We start from the raw sequence: 20,857 nt of genomic DNA on the forward strand, positions 1-20,857 counted from the left end.
CAATAATTTCCACTCTATGTACACTTGGAAAACATAACCTGAAAATCGACGCATGCATGAAATTAAGAATCACGCAAAACATCCAACTCGCCAATTTCTTCAATTTCTTTCAAATGGAGAGCGAGATATAAATAGAAGACCACCGAAGTCTTCCGAGGCCTTCAGATCGGCAATCATCGTACAGCAGAACTCCGAAGTCAAAACGTGCATTTTCGGCTTACATACGAACTCACAGTGGTAATCATGCACTTTCTATTTTGCGGCTCCCAAACGGTAGGTATGGTGGGGGTAAATTTCATCCACGACCTGGCAGCTCTGGGCTCAGAACTCTATCCACTGCACCTAGGTACACCCACAATACATGTTGAACCTGCATGATTTTTCTCGTTATATTTTGCGAATCATTACTTTTTTCAATGTAATAAGATTTTTCGTGCTTTCTTCATGAGTTTAGTAATTAAAAGCCACTTCCAAGAAGTGAAACTTGATTCTTTTCGCAAGAAAGGTATCTCCAAAAGTGAAAAACTTGTACAAAGTTTTTACGTCAGCTAGGTCAAGGAAGAATATCGCGATAGGCTTATTTTAATCGAAGGAACAGTTTTACGGGAAATTCCAGTGGCTAACAGTACAAAAAAAAATGAAAATTAGTACTATCCAGTGTTAGAGGTAATAGCAGTCGTCGGCTTTGTTTTGTCCTGTAAACCCTGCTAGGGGCGGACTGGGGGTCAAGGGGCCCCCAGGGCCTCTGAGAAAAAAGGATTCGAAATCTCATCTTTTTTTTCATAATTGAGTACACTATAAAAATTTTTTGTGAATTTACACTGCGTTTTTGTAATTGTACCAAAACCTATAAAATAATAGCGTTCAAAATAGTTAACTTCAAACTGTAAAAAGTAAAAACAATACATTAAATGTAGTGCTTTTACAAAAATTTGGGAATTCACGTCTCTGAAAATAGGAAATGATTTTACTGACATTATTTGCTACTTTCAGAAAGGTCCCAAAACTTTGTGAAAGCACTACATTTAATTTTGTGTTTTTACTGTTTAAAGTTGGAAGTTCACTATTTTGAACACAGTTATCTTACAAGTTCTTGTTACAATTACAAAAACGCAGTGGATATTTACAGCAATTTTTTTACAGTGTAGTAAGAAGTCACGTTTATTTGGAAACGAGTAAAAATGTAAATTTGCATTCTTTCCACGTCTTGAGAAACATCCAACGACACAACACGTTTCTCCGGCACGTTTAACTTTTTTTCACAGTTTTTGCACTCATTTCTAATAAATTTAAGAACATACTAACCACAAAAACATACTCGTCAATACGCATTTGACAAATGCGATTGAAAAGTGGATTGGAAAATGTGTTTATGTTCGGCGCGCGATGGCGCCACTAGAGATGCTTGGTTAGCGTATATCCTCCTCCCTATGTCTCTATAGTTGGCATGTATGGCCGTCGTTTTTTAAAATTGTTTTTGTTTATTCGAAATGCAGAGTGAATATTTGGAAAAATTGTCTGCAGATGCCAAGACCATATATATCCAAAAATTGGAAAAAATCGAAAACGAGGTGTGTTCAAAAATTAAGGTGACTTCAATTTTCGCGGGCTACGTACATTCAAGTTTTAAATTTTTTGTTTTGCTGTGTTGGTAGACTCGTCACGATCATATGTTCACAGTTTTGACTATATAGCTCGTGTTGTTTTTCTGGCAAAGGCGTAAAAGGTTAGAAGGGTTTGATGTGCTCGGCGATTTTCTTCTTTCGAAAAAAATGGAGCAAAGAGTTTGCATTAAATTTTGTGTGAAAAATGGAATCCAGTGCTCTAAAACTCTTGAAATGTTGACAGTTGCATACGGTGAGTCTACTCTGAGTAAGAAAAATGTGTACAAGTGGTACAAGCTGTTCCAAGAAGGCCGAGAGGATGTGTCGAAGACGAACCTCGCCCTGGATGTCCCAGCACGTCAACAACAGATGAAAACGTTCGAGCAGTGGAAGAAATGGTGTTGAAAAATCGCCAAATTACCATCAGAGAAGTTGTTGAAGATGTTGGCATATAGGTTGGCTCATGCCATGCTATCTTTTCGGACGTTTTGGGCATGAGACGTGTGTCAGCGAAATTTGTTCCAAAACTGCTTAATTTTGATCAAAAGATCAATCGCATGACCATCGCTCAGGAGATGTTGAAGGAAGTCAATAAGGATCCTGATTTTCTCAAAAGGGTTATAACTGGGGATGACTCGTGGGTCTCCAAGACCGAAAAAATCACGTCAAGTTCGGTCAAATGTGATGGTTTTGCTCACTGTCTTCTTTGATTACAGTGGCTTAGTGCATCAGGAATTCTTACCACAAGGTCGTACGGTCAATAAGGAGTATTACCTTCAAGTTATGCGCCGTTTGCGAGAGGCGATACGCAAAAAACGTCCGGAATTTCGGAAAACAATTCGTGGCTTTTGCATCACGATAATGCACCTGCTCATTCATCCCTGCTTGTGAAAGATTTTCTGACCAAAAACAGCACCACAGTCATGCCTCAGCCTCCATATTCACCGGATTTGGCCCCCAGTGACTTTTTTCTTTTCCCAAAACTGAAGAGACCCATGAAAGGACATCGATTTTCAACTGATTATTCAAATGATTATCAGAAGTGCTTCGATGATTGGAAAAAGCGTTGGCACAAGTGTATTATATCTGAGGGGGATTACTTTGAAGGGGGCAACATAAATATTGAGGAATAAATGAATATTTTTTGAGAAAACCATAAAGTCATCTTATTTTTTTAACACACCTCGTAGTGTCATATTTGATTCAATCCTACAGTTTTTACACTGCAAAACAAGTGAAAGCATATAAAAGTTTGGAAGCTTATAAGTTTTATGAAGCTGGTTTTGTGGTGAAAGTGAAGTGCAATCAAGTTCAATGATACTTTTCTGCTTCAGAGTGAGGTTATAGTGTAAAAATATAGTATTTTAAGTTTGAACTGAATATTCTAGTTATAACTTATTATTTTCTATGAGTATGAACATTAACATTAAGGAATATTCGTGTGAAGTATTGTATTCATTTCAACTTAAACTGCCAAATTCCATTGCTGGCGTAAAAGGCGATGACAGTTTATTGAGATTTTGAGGTTAGGAGCAGGATCTGTTCGCAGGATTAAAAAACTCGAGTGATATTATAATAAATTTTTAACATTGCATTCTTCTTTCCCAGTTTAATGTAAAAAAGTGGTATTTCTACATAAATCTATATAAAAAAAATTTCCACGAGAAATCTCGAAATTGTACGTCTCAAAAAAGTGTACGAAAATTCAAGATTTTTCTTGATACAGAAAAGCAAAAAATACCAATTTAAAGAATCTCTACCTTATGCTAACACATTTTTCATTTTCCCTGGCTAACAAGATTCATTTTCTACCAAAAAAGATAACTTTTTCAACAAAATACAAGAATTTTTAACCAAAATCATTTGCAATTCTATTCTGCGATATTTCGCGTTTTCAGATTCTCGCTGTGCATTTCCACCCCTAGAAAGGAGCATGATATCGAGAAACCATCCCATACAGTTGATAATTTTGAAGAAATGGTTACTAGAATCGTTTTACCACCCACAAAAACCCTTTACAATGTTTTCAGCGAATTTTCTGATTTATAGCTATTTACCCCTTACTTCAACCCCTAATTTACGTGTTGATGGTATCCTAATATTTTTTTCCTTATTCTGCATTACATTTACTATGATTTAAAAAAAATTGTATTGATATCCTGATTTTCTCTTGAGATTCAGCAAAAAGAAAAGCCAAAGGTCATCGATTTTTTAAACATGCTCAACTTCACCCCTAACTTCAACCCCTACAATAAGCAAATTTAGGCATTTTTACATATTTATCCTTAATCCACGTAACATTTACTTTTTTTTTTAATTTGTTGAGTTATCTCTATTTCTTCTCGTTATATTAGATTTTAAACCAGAAAAATACAATTTCACCTATAGTGCACCTTTTGTCACACGCATATTGCATTCAAAATTGAAGATCGTGAGAATTGGACTCGACAATATCGCCTAGAGATTTTATATTAAGGATTAAAGCAGCCTGATCTCTCTTATTTTCGAGACAGATTTCGAACCGATAGTTGTAGGGATGTCCTCTGTGGATCATTCCGAGGATCCATGATCCTTCCACTATACACCGACGCTCGTGTTTTCGACGGCTGATGTTTACGAGGCTGATTTCCCGGATCGTTTGTTCAAAATTGAACCCTACAGCGAAACAGTGTGAAATGAGCATACAGAACGCTGCGGAAATGTGGCACCTCTCAAACCACGTATTTTCCGCAACGGTATTAGTATGGCGGTACTTGCCTGCTTTCTGACACAAGAACTAGCCGCAAATAATTTGAGATTCCAAAAGAGTCATCTTCTTCTTGTGTTTTGAGCAAAATCGTTCAGTTGGAATGAGTTCGATTTGTCGCGACCAATAAAGTGTTTTTTCTCTTTTTTGGAGAATCATACTTAGACTGAAAATATTACATGTTTCATCCATCTTAATTAGGACCCGAAAGAAGGAAACCTCAAAAATAATGAATGCATGCAAGAAGCACACGCCTGTAAGTACTATGAGCACGGACGGCAAAGAACGACCTTTAGCTTATTGCATTGAAAGCTGTTACAATTCATCAGATGCATCACTAATTTTCTCAAGAAATATCACTCGTAGAAAAAATGTTAAAATAAAAAAATGTGCATCTTAATGAGGTCTACAACTTTAATTAAAAGTATTTTGCGACATTTTGTATATTGACTGAGCTAAACTAAAAAAACCTTGATTTTTAAAGTTTTTTTCATGAAAATCGATGTATCACTAATTTTCGCGAAAACTATCACTCGCAGATAAAAATGTTTGAAATAAAAAATCTGTAACTTGATGAGCTATACAACTTTTTTAAACATATTTAGCGATATTGTGCATGTTGGCTTAGATGAACGCAAAAAGACAGGATTTTAATGTTGTTTTTTATGAAAATCGATTATCACTCATTTTCATGAAAACTATCACTCGTACAAAAAAATGCATGTTACAAAAAATATGTATTTTTATGAGATCTATAACTTATGTTTGAAAGATTTTGCGCATCAAAAAACATAAGTATACGAAGTTTGAAGAAAATCGGAGAATTCAGCTATTCGAAACTTTATCCCCCAAAAAAGTGTAATTACAAACATTTTCTTAGGCCTATTTTTAAAGATAAATTTCCATTTTGAAATATTTAAAAATAAAATAATTGTTTAAGGTTTTCATATAAAATTATTCTATTCCTTTGGTTTAAAATTCAAACTTGATTAATATTAAACGATTTCAGAGCGAAATAATTAAATATTAAAAGTTTAAAGCTGAGAGTTGATCAGGAGATAAGATACAAAATGTACAAATTTGAAACATTTAAAAAGGGGAAATTTATACAACTTTTATAATAGTTTAATTCATGTTGACTTTTTAATATAATAAATGATGAAAGTTAAGACCCCACTCATGTTTGAATTTCAAAAATTGTAATTGTAATAGACTTGAGGAACTTCATTATTTATACTGAAACTAATATTAAAAGTCAAGAAGGTGTAAGGCCTTTTTATTCTAAGCATTTTAAGACATACAAAAATAAAAGAGTTATTAATTGAAATAGAAAATTAAAGAACCAAATTAAAATTTCAAATATACAATGAGACGTCGTGAAACGTGTCCATATGTGTTATTTACGGTGGTTCTACTGGCAGGGTACTAAATCATTCTTTAGAAACGTAAACACTCAGGTCCGTGTGAACGGTTTCTGTTGGATTTTTCTTCGTGATAATAAATATTTTTTTTGTTAGTTTTGTCCATTTTGTTATCTGATACATATAATAATTTATACCTGAATAAAAACGTCAATATCATCAATGCATATAAATTTAAGAGAAAACTCCAAGTTTGGTCTCGATCATGAAATTGTATTCAAGTGGTTTATATGTACTCAAAGTTTTGAAAATCCGAATTAAAAGTAAACACTAATTGTTTACAACCAAACAGTTTAATTTACAAAGAAATTCCTTTTTGACAGAGTAGATCAATTTCCAACAAAGTAGTGTGTTTATGTGTTTTCACATAAACAAAGTTAATTTAATAATTTTCTTTTCAAACAGTTAAATTTTGTATCAAATCTTAAAATTCTTTGCAAATATAGTGGCATTTTTAATATAAAAAATATTTCTTTTTGTATTTTTAGTCAGGAAGTTAATTTGCAACTATAAAGTTATTTTCATGGAAATAGTAAAATATTCTACAAAAACGCTCATTTTAAACAAGTAGTTGAATTTTATGAAAGATACATTTATCTTTAGAAAGAGATGAGATTTCACAAGAAACACGGAATTTTTTAACACAATAATGAAATAGTCAAATTTACATTCATTAAAAGTATTTTCGTTTTAGTGATAAACTTTGTGAAGAACTACAGAGTTTTATCAATTGAGAAACAAGTTCTTTGCAATTTTTTAACCCAATCAGACTTTAACAACTGACGCAGTGCTGTGCCCGTACTAGCGGATACAGGCTTGGTACTGGCAATCAGTACAGGCGCCTGAACTGATGCCCGTACTGGATGATAACGTTTTACCATTACTGGCTTTCCAGCACTGGCTGAGTACTGCCTTTACTGGCGGAATACGTACACGGTATTAGCAATTAGTACTGCGCCCGTACTGGTGAAATGCGGGCACGATACTAGCAATCGGTACTGCACCTATACTGGCGGAATACGGTCACGGTACTGACAATAAGTGATGATGGAATACGGGCACAGTACTGGGAATCAGTACTGCGCCCGCAATGGCGGATTAGAGATCTGATCAGTAGCAATATTTTCTTCCTCGCTTCCAGTTTCCTCTGATTGTTCCCAAGAGCAAATGGAATCAGAGTCCAAATTTTCCGAAATGTTGCATCCTCGCGTTCTACACGTGAAAGAAAATGAGGAATATAAAATGAAGAAAACCTAAAATATTGTAGTTTATTTTTTTTAACACGTGCATCAATCTTAATGGTTGAATTTCTGACGAAAATGAGTAAATTTTTTGTAACAATGCAGCTTGACGATATAAAAAAAATCACTCTTTTACGATAGAATCCTGGGCTTACCTTCAATTACTGCTCATAAATCGCAACAGTTCGCGAAAAACTGCACTTTTTCCATAAGAACAATCAAAACGTTTCACGATGCCGAGTAAAATGACGTTGAGTTGATGTTGGTAGCCGTTGGTAGCCATTTAGATCGTACCAACTTCTGGCGATCATGTACAAAGCGCGCGAAAGTTTAAATTCAATTCAAGATGGAAATACATTAGGAAATAAGTAAATAATATTAAATATTATTCATGATAGCCATTACTGCGCCAGTAATGGCAAGCAAGTAGCACCTAACCAGTACTGGCGTAGTACTGCCACCCATTACTGGTGCAATACTATCTATTAAGTACTGAAACAGTACTAAATACTCATGATAGCCATTATTGCGCCAGGTATTTGCAAGCCTGTAATGGCTATATAGTATTGGATTGGTAGTATTACCCAGTTCTGGCGCAGTACTTTCTTTCCAGTGCTGGCTCAGTAATAAATATTCATGGTGGTTATTACTGCACCAGCACTGGCGTAGTACTGTTTTTCCAGAGATGGCGCAGTACTAAATATTCATGATAGCCATTACTGCGCCAGTAATGACAGGCCAGTATCAGCTGACCAGTACTGGCGTAGTACTGTTACCCAGTACTGGTGGATTACTATCTTCCCAGTACTGGCGCAGTACTAAATATTCGTGATAGCCATTATTGCGCCAATAATGGCAAGTCAGTAGCGGCTAACCCATATTGGCGCAGTACTGAATTTTTTGTGAATGTCGCCACAATATGGATTGGTCCGACTGGAAATTATGAATTAGTAATTGTGTAAAATAAAAACACTGAAATAACTAAATACTGAAAATCAACTGACGCATGTGCTAACATCTGATACAATTATCCACTGCGGTTAATGTTCGTTTTTGTCTCTCCGCTACTAATGCCGACGCATTGTTGACACTGCCTGTGCGCCTCGATGATGTGTTTTAAACTGTGACTCTGGGGTATCGGGTGACCTCTCAGAGTATGCAGCCTTATCTTTGTATGCGGGCCTCTAAAAGAAAGAACGAACCCTTTCCCTAGCTGCTGGTGAGAACAACAATGCTAACACCAAATATAGTTGTAGTAAGTACGGTCCAAAACAATCGAATGCGCAGGGCTCCCGGCAATCGGTCGTCAAACCGTACGTCCGGAGTTTCAGCCATGGCCGGATTTAAGAATTATCCGCCCCAGGCGGATAACAAAAGTGCCGCCTTTTTTTACGAACTAATGTCCATGTTGCCTCTATGGTAAATCCACGCCTGGCTTCAGCCCTTATAATTAGTCATTTCGAAGTCAATTCGTCTACTTCTCAAAAAAGGGATATATACGTGGGTCGCTTCTCCAACTACCGTATGAACAAGCCGCAGGCGCAGAGGAAGTAACTACACTAAGACATTAAGGATGATTCAAATCAAAGACTAAGACCGACGATGGATCAAAAGAGTAAAAAGAGGCTTGCACCAACTGAACAAGAAGATTGGTTGGGAGGCATGTTCAGTCTGTCATAGACTACTATTACTGCTACTAAGGATGTACAATCACATACTGATCAAGTCTAAGCTGCTGAAAACCAAGCAGCCTACTATTGATCAAATAAGGGTGTTATCTGACGCGAGGAGGAAAATACAGAAGAGGGAAAGATGGGTCAGTGAAAGTTAAAAGTTTCTTCCTGACAAATGCAATGGCGATCTCCCTTCTTTTGTCAAAAATTTACCCTAACCCAACGAGGTAGATACTTTTCAGAGAGAGGTATACTAGATCCCGAAAACACTAGAGGTGACAGAAGATACTGATAACATCATCCGCATTAAGGAGTTTTGCCACAACCTCATAACATCTGAGGAGGAATGTCCAGCAAGCACTGCCGCAGAGGAGAAAAAACCAACGAAGAACTTTTCTGGTGCAAGACCAGATAGTATCAAGAACTTCTGGTTAATAGGACTTATCATTTTGGTTTTATTTATCGAAAGTACTATACAGAAAATCGAAAATACAAATTTCAAACCAAAATGCGTGAGATAAGAAAAAAATCGGCAACAAGAAATTGCAGCTTTCTAAAACTCCTACAAAATTTATTTGAACCATTTTTTTATAGGACTTGAAATTTTGATTTTATTCGTCGAAAATACTATGAAGAAAATATCCCCGCTGCGCGGGGACATTCTTATTCCATGCGACGCTTCGCGCCAGAGTTGAACGCGCCTAGAGCACACGGGTACGCTTTCGCGCTCGTTTTCGTACATTTACTGCGTACACTTAGCTAATTTTTTTTCAAATATCGTAAATACTATAAATTAAATCGAAAGCTGTGATTTAAACTTCTGAGTAAATATAGCCATAAATTGTAACTGACATTTTTTTCGATTTGTTTTTAAAGAAGGTTCTCAAAGCACCTACGACTTTGGCGATTACATACTCATTACGAAACTCGCGCTTCGCGCTCAATAACTTGTGTCCAATTGAAAAAATTCATCAAGATAATTTGTAAATCTTGTTAAAATCTACTAAAAACAATTCTTTAAACTTATGGATCTCTTAAAAAGCCAAAATTGCATATTTTTGAAAATGATCCAACTTTTGTCTAAATAAGGAATTTCACGGCAATAGTTTCGGAAAAAATATATTTTATATCTAGTAGAAATTTGGATTGGTATTTCTTAACCTATTAAAAAAAAAAATTTTGCGTATTTTGAAATTTTTCAAAATATTTGTTGACAACCATTTTTAAATTTGAAAAAAAATTTCTAATATTTCGAAAATGCTTTACATTGTTTTATTTTTGTTGGAAATATCTGGTTAATGAACTTAACCTTCATTTCAAACCTCAAAGTTTAGCGTGGCTACAACATTCAGGTAACCATACATAGAGACAGACAGATACCGATAAAATTTTATGATTTTCGGATTCTGTGACTGCCGAAACGTAAAGATCCGTTAAAAACCAGAGATCGAAAATTTGAACGAATACATTACACTCTCGTGAATGATCATGTAAAAATCGAAAATTCAAATTCTAAGCTCAACGATGCAAAATATGGGTAAAAGTTTTGGAGGAATTTCAACGTTTAAAAATTCCTGCAATATTTCTTTGTGCATTTTTGGACAGCACTCATAGTTTTTAATTTATTAAACGAACTCTCTAAATTTTCACGAGTGAAATTGCATTTGAATTGGTTGAAATAATTCAACCGATGTTCGGCTCAATTTTTTCACTCGAGTAATTCGAGAGGTTAATTCAACTCGAAGAAGAGAGAAATATCACTTGAAGTCGGTGAAAAAATTCAACTGATGTTCGAGCTAGAAATGCCATAAGCAAATGAAACATGAAGATGAAGAATTTTTTTTCCTTCCTTAAAAAATGGGTTGGCTCTGAAAAGGGCCGATTTTTTTATGAATAAGAAGTTAAGATTCAAGTTCGGAATCAAGCACGCTCTCTTCAAATACGGCGAACCAACTGGATGTCCTTAGGCATAGTGGAGACATGATGCTTCCTGGAGAGATGCAACCTCGAGGAATCCTTTTATTGACTCTTCTAAGTCACTAATTATTACTCCCAATCACTTTTGGGATTAATAATCATTACTGGTTACTGAAATATTTTAAATAACACTAATAAAAGTCTAACCTTTGAAATTCATATCACTCTTGCCCATATTTACCTAATTTGCAAAATATGATTGTCACCATATATGTGCATAATAATTTAATTTCAATTCTACCGCTATTTATCAGGCACGCGATTAACTCATTAATCTCAATTTCATTTAATTTAATGATAATGGCGACGCCTTGAGCTACTGCGCTTGCGTTAGGCTCGCGCGCTGGTTGGCCACAGTTGGCGCGTAATTCAAAGTGGACATTGAATACAATTATTTTTATTAAAATAAACATTTATTATGAAATGCACAAGAACACATATAAACTGTATAACTTTTGATTTCAGTCAGAAAAAAAATTATAACACATAGATTTCGTAAGAAACAGTTTATTTTCATTGAATTCCAAAAATAACTAGCTTACGGTTCACAAAGAAAATTCTGATAAATACAATTTATATACATTTCTGTGCATTTTATAAAAATTATTGATTTTAATTATATGAACACTGACTTATTCACGGCCGCACATGGGACTGATTCCTTTGAGCAGGCGCATAGTGGGAGAAAAGTCATATTTTTTGCACAAAAATAGACTGACAGTGCAATTCTTAACGGATTTAGATTTCTCTATTTTAGAATTGACCGTAAGGCTTCCAGGTACAACATTTAACTGTGCAATTTTTATTTTGACTTAACGAAAATTTTGTATTTAACAACAAACTTACAATTTTTTGTTGCTAAACTTTTCCATGATACCATTTCTTCTAAGACTTTGAAATTCTTTAAAAAAAGGTCATAAATCAATTAAAAACTAACTACAAATAATTTATTAGTGGGTGGGAGTAACAAAATTTTTTTACTAATGTTGCAAACAAATTAATTAACAAAAGTAATTTTTTCGTGATTTGCAATGATTAAATAATTTTAACCTATACCTTTTATATAAAGTATCTCAGATAATGATGTGCGCTTACAAGCAGTTAAGATTAGTTAATGATTGCCAATTATTTAAACAATTTTTATAAACAAATGCACACTTTGACAATTTTTTTATGAAAAGTCTTGATTTTTTTGCGGAATCAAATTAAAATGTTTTGCCTAAGACTCTTTGCTATTATGTTTTTCATAGTGACCAAAATTTTTGTATTATTTAAACAATTTCTATACACAAATAAAAAACCAAATTTACGATTTATGAAGAATTGGGCGGTCACTAGATTTTTGTCCATTTTCGGCAAAAAAAGCCTTGCTGTCATATATCAGGTCACTATAAAAAATATCACAGCAAGGAATCTTTTGCAAGATATTTCGCATTGATTCCGAAAAAAAATTAAACCTGTTTATGAAAAAATGGTAAAAATGTGTATTTGGTTAAGAAAATCGTTTAAATAATTATCATTTGCTGTCACTATTAAAAATATGATAGCATAGATTTTTTTGCAAGGTTTTTTGAATTAACTCCGCAAAAAATCAAGCCTTTCAATGAAAAAAATGGTCAAAATGTGTATTTGTTTATAAAATAGTTTAAATAATTATAATTTGCTGTCACTATTAAAAATATGATAGCATAGATTTTTTTGCAAGGTGTTTCGAATTAACTCCGCAAAAAATCAAGCCTATTAATGAAAAAAATGGTCAAAGTGCGCTTTTGTTTATAGAAACTGTTTAAGTAACTAACATTTTTAAGTCAATATGAAAAATATGATAGCAAGGAGTCTTAGGAAAAACATTTTAAGTTGATTCCGTAGAAAAATCAAGCCCTTTCATCAGAAAATGGTGAAAATATGCATTTGTTTCTAAAAATTGTTTGAATAATTGGCAATCATTAGCTATTCTTAACTTATTATAAGCGCACATCATTATCTGAAATACTTTATACAACAGCTTGGGTTAAAATTAGCTAATCATTGCAAATCACGAAAAAATGAATTATGTTAATTAATTTGTTTATAACATTTAAAAAATTGTTGTTACTCTAACCCACTAATAAATTATTTGTAGTTTGTTTTTACATTGAATTATGAACTTTTTTTAAAGAATTTCAAAATCTTAGAAGAAATGGTATCATGGAAAAGTTTACCAACAAAAAGTTGTAAGTTTGTTGTTAAATAAAAAATTTCATTTAGGTCAAAATAAAAATTGCAAAGTAAAATTGCAAAGTTAAATGTTATACCTGGAAGCCTTACGGTCAATTCTAAAAAAGAAAAATCAAAATCCGTTAAGATTTGCACTGTCAGTAGATTTTTGTCAAAAAATGTGCTTTTTCCCCCACTGTGAGGCACACCGAAAACTTCCCTCGTTCTTCGAGCGAAAAACACCATGTACAGTGACTCGACGATTTCGCGCGAAACTGTCCACTCGTTGTCTTCGAGCGATATGAAAAAGTCGAAAATTCCAATGTTATGTCAAAGAGATGGGACGAGTAGAAATTATAAAAGAAGATTTACAGAATATTTTTTTTTGTCCATAAAAAATAATATGACAATAAAAATCCTATTTTTATTATAACAACGTGAGATAGGGAATAATGTATGAAGAATAGATTTTAGTTTTTATTGCAAGGTAATTCAGAAAATAAATATGCATTAACGAATGTGTCAAAAATCGGGCAAGTAGAGCGAGTGTCACGATGAGAATGTGTACCTCAAAGTCTATTGTATTATTAACTGTACCTGTACAAAATTCGTCATAACTTTTTACTGCATAGGTCCGCATAGTTCTGACGGATCTTTATATAAAATGTGATGTTTATGGCATAAGATTAGCTCGCTCTCCTGAATGGCTGCTTTGCCCGTAACTCCGCTCTACAGTATTTACAAATTCAGAAACCGAACAGAAGTAATTAACCGTAAAAAATGTGAATCCATTCGGATGCCAAACCACGACTGTTTCTTTTGTATTTGCTTAATTTATTCGCTTAATTTCGATATTTTCACTCTAACTTGCGTTTATCATAAAAGAGTGCATTTCTGAGATATTTAAACTTTTCTTGAACATGTGAGGTATGTCGTAACCACTCACAACTAGTAAATGCGGTCATGTCAAAAGTCTCGTGATTGTTGTGTAATAATTGAAAATTACACAATGTGTTAAGAATTTTTGGACATTTTACAGAACCCACAGGAAAATGATAAGTCATCACTACTCGCTCAGAGCTGGACTAGCGCGCAAGAATATCATAAACTCGCCTTATAGTTGCCCGTGCAACCCCTTAAACAGACGAAGACCTTGAACACATTCTATTGAGTATTCTAATATTACGTCACGCTCGATCGGTGACATCAAAATCTGTAAGGTTATACCACTTGGTGGACTGCAAAGCATTGTTTACATAGGAGTTTGACTAAAATTAATTAATTTCGGCGAAATTAAGTAAAAAAATCGTGACATAGATTTGCTTGTAAGCAAGAAAAGCCATTTATTTCATTATTGTTTGGAAAATTTTTTTATTTCATTATTGTTGGCAATTGAGGTTATAACCTCAATTGCCGGCGACTTATGTCATAATACTTTTCGATAATAAGTCATTTTAAGTAGTTTCATATCAAATAAAGTTATATCAAAGAGAATTTAAAAGATTTTAAGTGATTTTAGGATTTCTCAAGAGATTTGTAACGATTTCAAAATTTTTTTAAAAATTGCAGAAAAATTGAAAGATTTTCAAGGAATTTTAGAGTTTTTTAAGAATCCAAAAAATTTTAAGGATTTGCAAGAGATTTGATCAAATTTTAAGGCACTTTAGGTGATTTCAAAGAATGTCAAGCGAGTTACTGAAAAGTTTTTTAAAGAGATTTTAATGAATTGGAAGAGATTTCAATTGATGTAATTTTTTTAATATTTAAAGGAATTTAAGAAAATTCAAAGAATTTTAATTCACTGTACTCAATTTCGAAAATTTTAAATGATTTTAAAGAAGTCGAAGGAATTTTAAAACAAAAATCGGACGATCTAAAGCATTTTCAAACAAAAACTTAAAGATTTTCTGAAATTCAAGTGATTTTAAGGAATTACTATAGGGACTTGACGGGATTTGAAGTTTTTCTTTTAAAGGATTGATAATAAAGCTATTTAAAAAGTTATTTCAAAAGATTTTAATAAATTTTAAGAGACTTCAATTTTTTTTATTCAATGATTTAAGGATTTTCAAGAGATTTTAAGGAGTCTAAACAATTTAAGGATTTTAAGAGATTTTAATTAATTTTAGTCAATTTTGAAGTTTTAAAAATGACTTCAAAGAAGTTAAAGGGAATTTTAAAAAATTCGGAGGACTTTAAGGATTTCTAAGAAATCAAGTGATTTTCAGAAATTACTATGGCCTTGGCGGAATCTCAAAGCTTCTTTTTAAATGATTTAAAAATAATCGAAAAATAGTTTTTAAATATTTAATGATTTACAAGAGATTTTACGACAGTTTTACTGATTTTAAAGAAAGTCAAGCGAGCTATTTAAAAGCTATTAAAACAGATGTCTTGAATTTTAGGAGATTTCAAGGTCTTTAAAGAAATTGATTGATTTAAGGATTTTCAAGAGATTTTAAGGAGTCTAAGAATATTTAAAGAATTTTGGAATTAAAAGATTTGAATTAATTTTAGTCAATTTTACTATATTTTCAATTATTTCAAAGAAGTTGTAGGGAATTCAAAAAAATTCGGAGGACTTTAAGGATTTTAAAGAAATCTTACAAGATTTCTAAGAATTCATGTGATTTCAAGGAATTATTAGGAACTTGGCGGAATCTTCAAGTTTCTTTTTAAAGAATTTAAAACTAATTCAGAAAGGTTGAAAGATTTACAAGTTATTTTGTAAGATGGCGGCTCTCCCCACTCATGGAATTCTCCCCCCTCCCGCGCATTCAACCCGTCTCGCCCAAGTTAGGATGGCATTCCTAGTGTCGTGTTTCCTATGTCCGTGGAAGAAACTATTAAATACATGGACACAGGAAACAAGGGAATAGGCATGCCATTGCGGGGTTGATGCAATGAGGGGGGAGGTCCGCCACATTTTGATGTCCCGCGATAAACATGGCAGCGCCCACATTTTTATATTTTCATGCAGTTTGTCGGCAAAAATGCTCCAGCGCATAATCAAATGGCACATCGTAAGATGGCGGCTCTCCCCCCTCCCGTGGATTTAACCCCGCTCGGCCAAGTTAGGATGGCATGCCCAGTCCCGTGTTTCCTATGTCCATGTAGAATACTCAATGGCAATGTCCCAGATTCAATGCTTTGCGTCCTAGCCTTCTTAAGGTTCTTTCGAAGGCTCTTAAGTGTGCACCGCCATTCCATAGCAATCAATTCCTAGCTAATTCCTCCTATGGTGGTTTCTCACGTTTTTAGATGCCTAAAAATCCAACCTCCATATATAAAAAATTTTCCCATGAGCAAAGCTTCAAAATTCCCGTCTGTGTGAGCCCACGCGCCTCGGTTCGGGGGGGGGGGGGGCAATCAAGCGCGGGTACCCCTTCTGCCTCCAGCTTCGTTGACGTCTTTCGCATATCGACATCGCGTCGAAATGCGACGTTCTGCAACGACCATGCGCGTGCCTGATAATTAGCGGTAGAATTGAAATTAAATTATTATGCACATATATGGTGACCATCATATTTTGCAAATTAGGTAAATATGGGCAAGAGTGATATGAATTTCAAAGGTTAGACTTTTATTAGTGTTATTTAAAATATTTCAGTAACCTTTGCTTTTTCGTATTGACCCTAATTGAAAATTGATATAAAGTGCTGGGCTCAAGACCTATCCTCAAAATTCAATCACCTCATTCTACTAAATAAATAATAAAATTAAATGTTGTTTCTCTTTTCTGGCAAATAAAAATTCGAATGGTCGATTTCTTTAATAAATTTTACAAGCTGAAAAGGTGCGAAAATAATTAATGACGTGCGGGATGAAAGTAATATTTATAGTATATGTCTTCGAATATGCAAAAAAAGATAAGCATATTATTTTAGCCTCCCAGTACCTCCAGTCTAAATTTCTTCACGTGCAAAATGCTTTTCTACAAATAATACGAGCGTGCTTTGCTATCTCTTCGCATACTTCCATTGCTTCTATTTCATCTATTTGTAATAATGTACAATCTTATCAAATTTCAAACTTTACACGATTCTTAATCGCAAAAAGATTATTACAGCTGAGGCCTCCAGTCCATGAACCAGAATGACCGGATCTTGGAATGGCTGGAATGAGGCGTTGACCAATCAGAAACGTTCCGCGGAAACAGTGTCATTCTCACGCCGAACTCAGCCGAAGTGTTCGAAATTTTTAAGTTCGTGCCAAAAGGCGTTCCGTTCATTTCCAAAGTTATTAAACACATGAACCGGAATGACCGCAACCCGGAATGACTGGAATACCAATCACAGAGCATCTTCGGCAAGATGAAGAATTACCTTCTTGTCAAAGGTGTTCTGTGATTGGTGTTCCGGTCTTTACGCGTAACGGTCATTCTGGTTCATGGCTGAGTTCGGCTCAGTTCGGCGCGAGAATGACACTATTTCCGCGGAACGTTTCTGATTGGTCAACATCTCATTCCGGCCATTCCGAGATCCGGCCGTTCTGGTGCATGGACTCAAGGCTTGATTGTGTTGCCTATTCAAACACTTCTGATAGTTCTGCTCGATTGCGCGCGCATGGTTCTGTGGATAATCATGCAGATGCACGCGCATGGTTGTGAGGCATGATCCAACAAACCATGGTCCCGCCAATTCCATGCTCAAATACGTTCGACTTGGAGTGACTTAGAGTGTACCGACGCCCCCCACCATACTCACTGCATTGGCGCGAATGGAAGGGGAAGCCAACTGCCGCACTCGATCCAAGATGTCAGGAAGGTCGGGTGCCCTGGGGTGCCGAATCTGATTGGTTGACTTTTTTTTACTAGCGCCTGGCAGGATCATGCTTTGTTGAATCATGATCTGCGCCCAAATACGTAGACATTTGCTAAACATGGATTTTACGTTTATTCTGCGTTAGTTTGCGCTTCCGGCAAGTTCATTTGACAATATATGCCTACGTGTCCGTGTAGTTCGATAATTAATCAAGAAAAATGAAAATAAGAAAGTGATTCTCGCCGGCCGGAATGGACTTGTTCGTTTTGATGGTTTTGATCATCCATTCACCGAGGACCAGGCTGTGGTCACTAATATAGGCAACCGTTAAGACACATACTTTGATCCTGTTTTGCGGGCTCGTTAGATGGCTCTGTAGTACTTTCCCCCGCTACACGTTGCTCAGGGGCCAAAGTTTGATTCAAACATACTTCCATCATCTTTATTTTTTCCTTAGAACATGTTTTTATGAAAAAGCAATAGAAAAATAGGCAGAAATATATAAATAATTATTTCGGTAATTATTTATGTATTCTTATTTGTTTTTCTACTGGTTTTTTAATTACATTATCTACAAATCATCTGTATATAACCTCAAGCATCTATTATCTTATCTTAAAAACCTGCGGGCTCGTTTGATGGCACCACCGTCGATTATCGGTCTGCACTTCTAAAGCATTGAGTGAACACAGCCTGCCGAGGACAACGAAATATTAACACAGTCGAGAAACGGAGATAAAAATACCATATCGTTAAAGGGCCCTCTGTCGGAAAATTCAATAACTTCGTTTAAATTTCTCATCGGGGAACGTGCTAATAAAACGCTATCTTGGCTCATAACGTTAAGATAATGTTTGGTAACGTTGCATCCACACTGCCCCCCTCCCCCTGTTACTAACCGTAGGTTTCGACGGACCCCCCCCCCCCCGGTAACGTAGTTTATGAACGTTCCCTAGTCACATGCTTCCTTATTTCGAAGCGGAATTGATCATAAGTTACAAGGGGGAGTAGACCATGTTGGTATGCAAAAACAAGGGGATTAGGTGAGAGAAGGAAAACACTCTGCTCTTTCTCTCGCAATACCGGTTTAGCAATCCAAGATGGTAGACCGCCCCGCTTGTTATTTTGCATCCACTACGCCATGTCTAGTCATGTCGTGACATGTCCCATCCTATTCCTATAACCATGGCTCTGCATAATCTAAACTCAAAAATCTTTTTTTTTTTAATTCAAATTTGATTTGCAATTTATAATCACGAACTGTACATTACCACCTCTATTTCTTAAGCATTTTTTAATGTCCATTAATGAAATTCACTTTTTACCTGAGTTTTCATTTTCGTTACTTTATTTTTAAGTTTTTGAACGTTTTCCATATTTTTTCCAGTAAAATTTTTAATTAAATCAAAATAAAATTAATTTGAAAATAAAATATAAATTTTAGTTTCTTGATATAAAAAAATCTAGCTATCGCGCAATTTTAGTTTGCTCAAATTCAAATTAACATTAATATAAAATTGAAGAATTATCATTTTTCCGGTGTCATTTTAAATATTATATTTTTAAAAGTGTTTTCATGTAGGACATACGATTTAAAGTAAAAAAATTTATTAGCACTTTAGGATAAAATGTTTCTTTCTTATCCAAAATAAAGATTTTACCAAATCTGCGATTCTTAGATTATTATAATCAAAAGTTGCGATTTAAACAAAATATTAGAAAACGATCGCTTTTATTAACACTAAAATAATTAAATTTTTTGTTATAAATCATTGTGCAACTTAAAAAAAAATTAATTTGTTAGCATTTCAAACTATTTCTAACAGTTAAAATTAAATTTAGCATTTTCATCCTCTAAATGGCAGTAAAGTGTAGTAAATTTGTCGGCATCCAGTTTATGTAAAAAATGTATGATAATTATTATATTAATAAGAAATACTATCGACCAGGATGTTTATATAATCATCAGATAAAATGTACTGTATCAGTAGCATATAATGTCAAGCATCATTCTTTTTTTCAGAACAGAATGAAAAATTCGAAAAGAAGCGTCGAAAAAGTTTCGAAGGTAAAGATCCTGAAAAATTTTACTGCAATATTTTCATTTAATGTTTGTTCGTAAATTCGTAAATGCTTTATAAAGGATATTTAATATGAGCTTAGAGATTTTATTTGTGATGTGGAGTGAATTAATTAATTAATTGCCGAATTTAGTGGGTTGAAGTTTGAAGTGAGAAGCTCCATTGACAATTATATAATCAATATAATGCACATTTTATGAAAACTATTTTCTCTGGATAAGGAGGGTCATCATGTAAATTGAATTTCACTTTTTGTTATTAATTTATTAATATCCTATTCTTTGTAATAAAGCAATTTTTTTCGTTTTACCGTAAAGAAATAACAAATATTGGTATTGCCAATCTTTTGGATTCCTTTCTTAATGCCAAACTTTAGTTTTTATCAATAATTAGTATTTATGCTTAGGTATAATCTACATACCTACCAGGAAAACCCTTAGTATTAGCTAGAAATTACTTTTATTTGTAAGCAATACAAAAAAAACATTGTTCTAATTGAAAATGCTATAATGTTGATTCTTTGTATCGAGTTTATGTATTGCAATAGATTAATTATTATTGAAAGCTGTTTAAGTTTTATTTTTAGTAATATTAAACGATTAGGCAGTTCCAAACAAGGTTGGTAGATAATAGTTTTCTTGTAAAATAATCCATTTTTAATTTTCTTCATACTTTAAGTTATATTTTTTATAATGGTTAGTAATAAAAATAATTGCCCGCTGTTGACAGTAATTACCCAAATTCCACTTGCTACAATTTACATTTGTCCGAGACGATATTTGCCATCATTTTTATTTTCCGTAATTTAAATTTTATCTCAATTTTAGTTTTGCGTATTGCCATTTGCCGTAATTTTTATTTATGTGACACATGAAAATGGCCAAAATAAAATTTGTCTATAATTTTTGTTTATCCAAATTTCTCTTTGACATATCTCTATTTCTTCGAAACGATATTTTCCATAATTTTTATTTATGAATATCGTTAATTGCTTTAACTATTGTTTGTCCTAATTGTCATTTAACTTTATAATTTTTATTCTTTGCGGATTGCCTTTTGTCATAACTTTGATTTCTGCGATGATTGCAAATAAAAAGTTGATTAAATAAAAGAAAGTATCTACACTCATAGAAAAAATCTGGGTATTTGTCCCAA

General features: G+C 33.9%; 1 protein-coding gene across 3 annotated transcripts in view; it reads left to right on the forward strand.

Moving 5' to 3' along the window:
- LOC117172551 (stromal interaction molecule homolog) overlaps positions 1-20,857 on the forward strand; it is a 97,893-nt gene that overhangs the window by 48,312 nt on the left and 28,724 nt on the right. For 2 of the 3 annotated variants that reach the window (XM_033360599.1, XM_033360601.1), the window contains exon 2: positions 19,645-19,689. The exons of the other annotated variant lie outside the window; for it this stretch is intronic. In XM_033360599.1, the coding sequence (XP_033216490.1) occupies positions 19,645-19,689 (45 nt within the window). The remainder of the gene's footprint in view (positions 1-19,644; positions 19,690-20,857) is intronic. 3 annotated transcript variants of the gene reach the window in all.

Source organism: Belonocnema kinseyi, chromosome 5 (genome assembly GCF_010883055.1).
Source record: "Belonocnema kinseyi isolate 2016_QV_RU_SX_M_011 chromosome 5, B_treatae_v1, whole genome shotgun sequence".
In the NCBI taxonomy this organism is placed as follows: Eukaryota; Metazoa; Arthropoda; class Insecta; order Hymenoptera; family Cynipidae; genus Belonocnema; species Belonocnema kinseyi.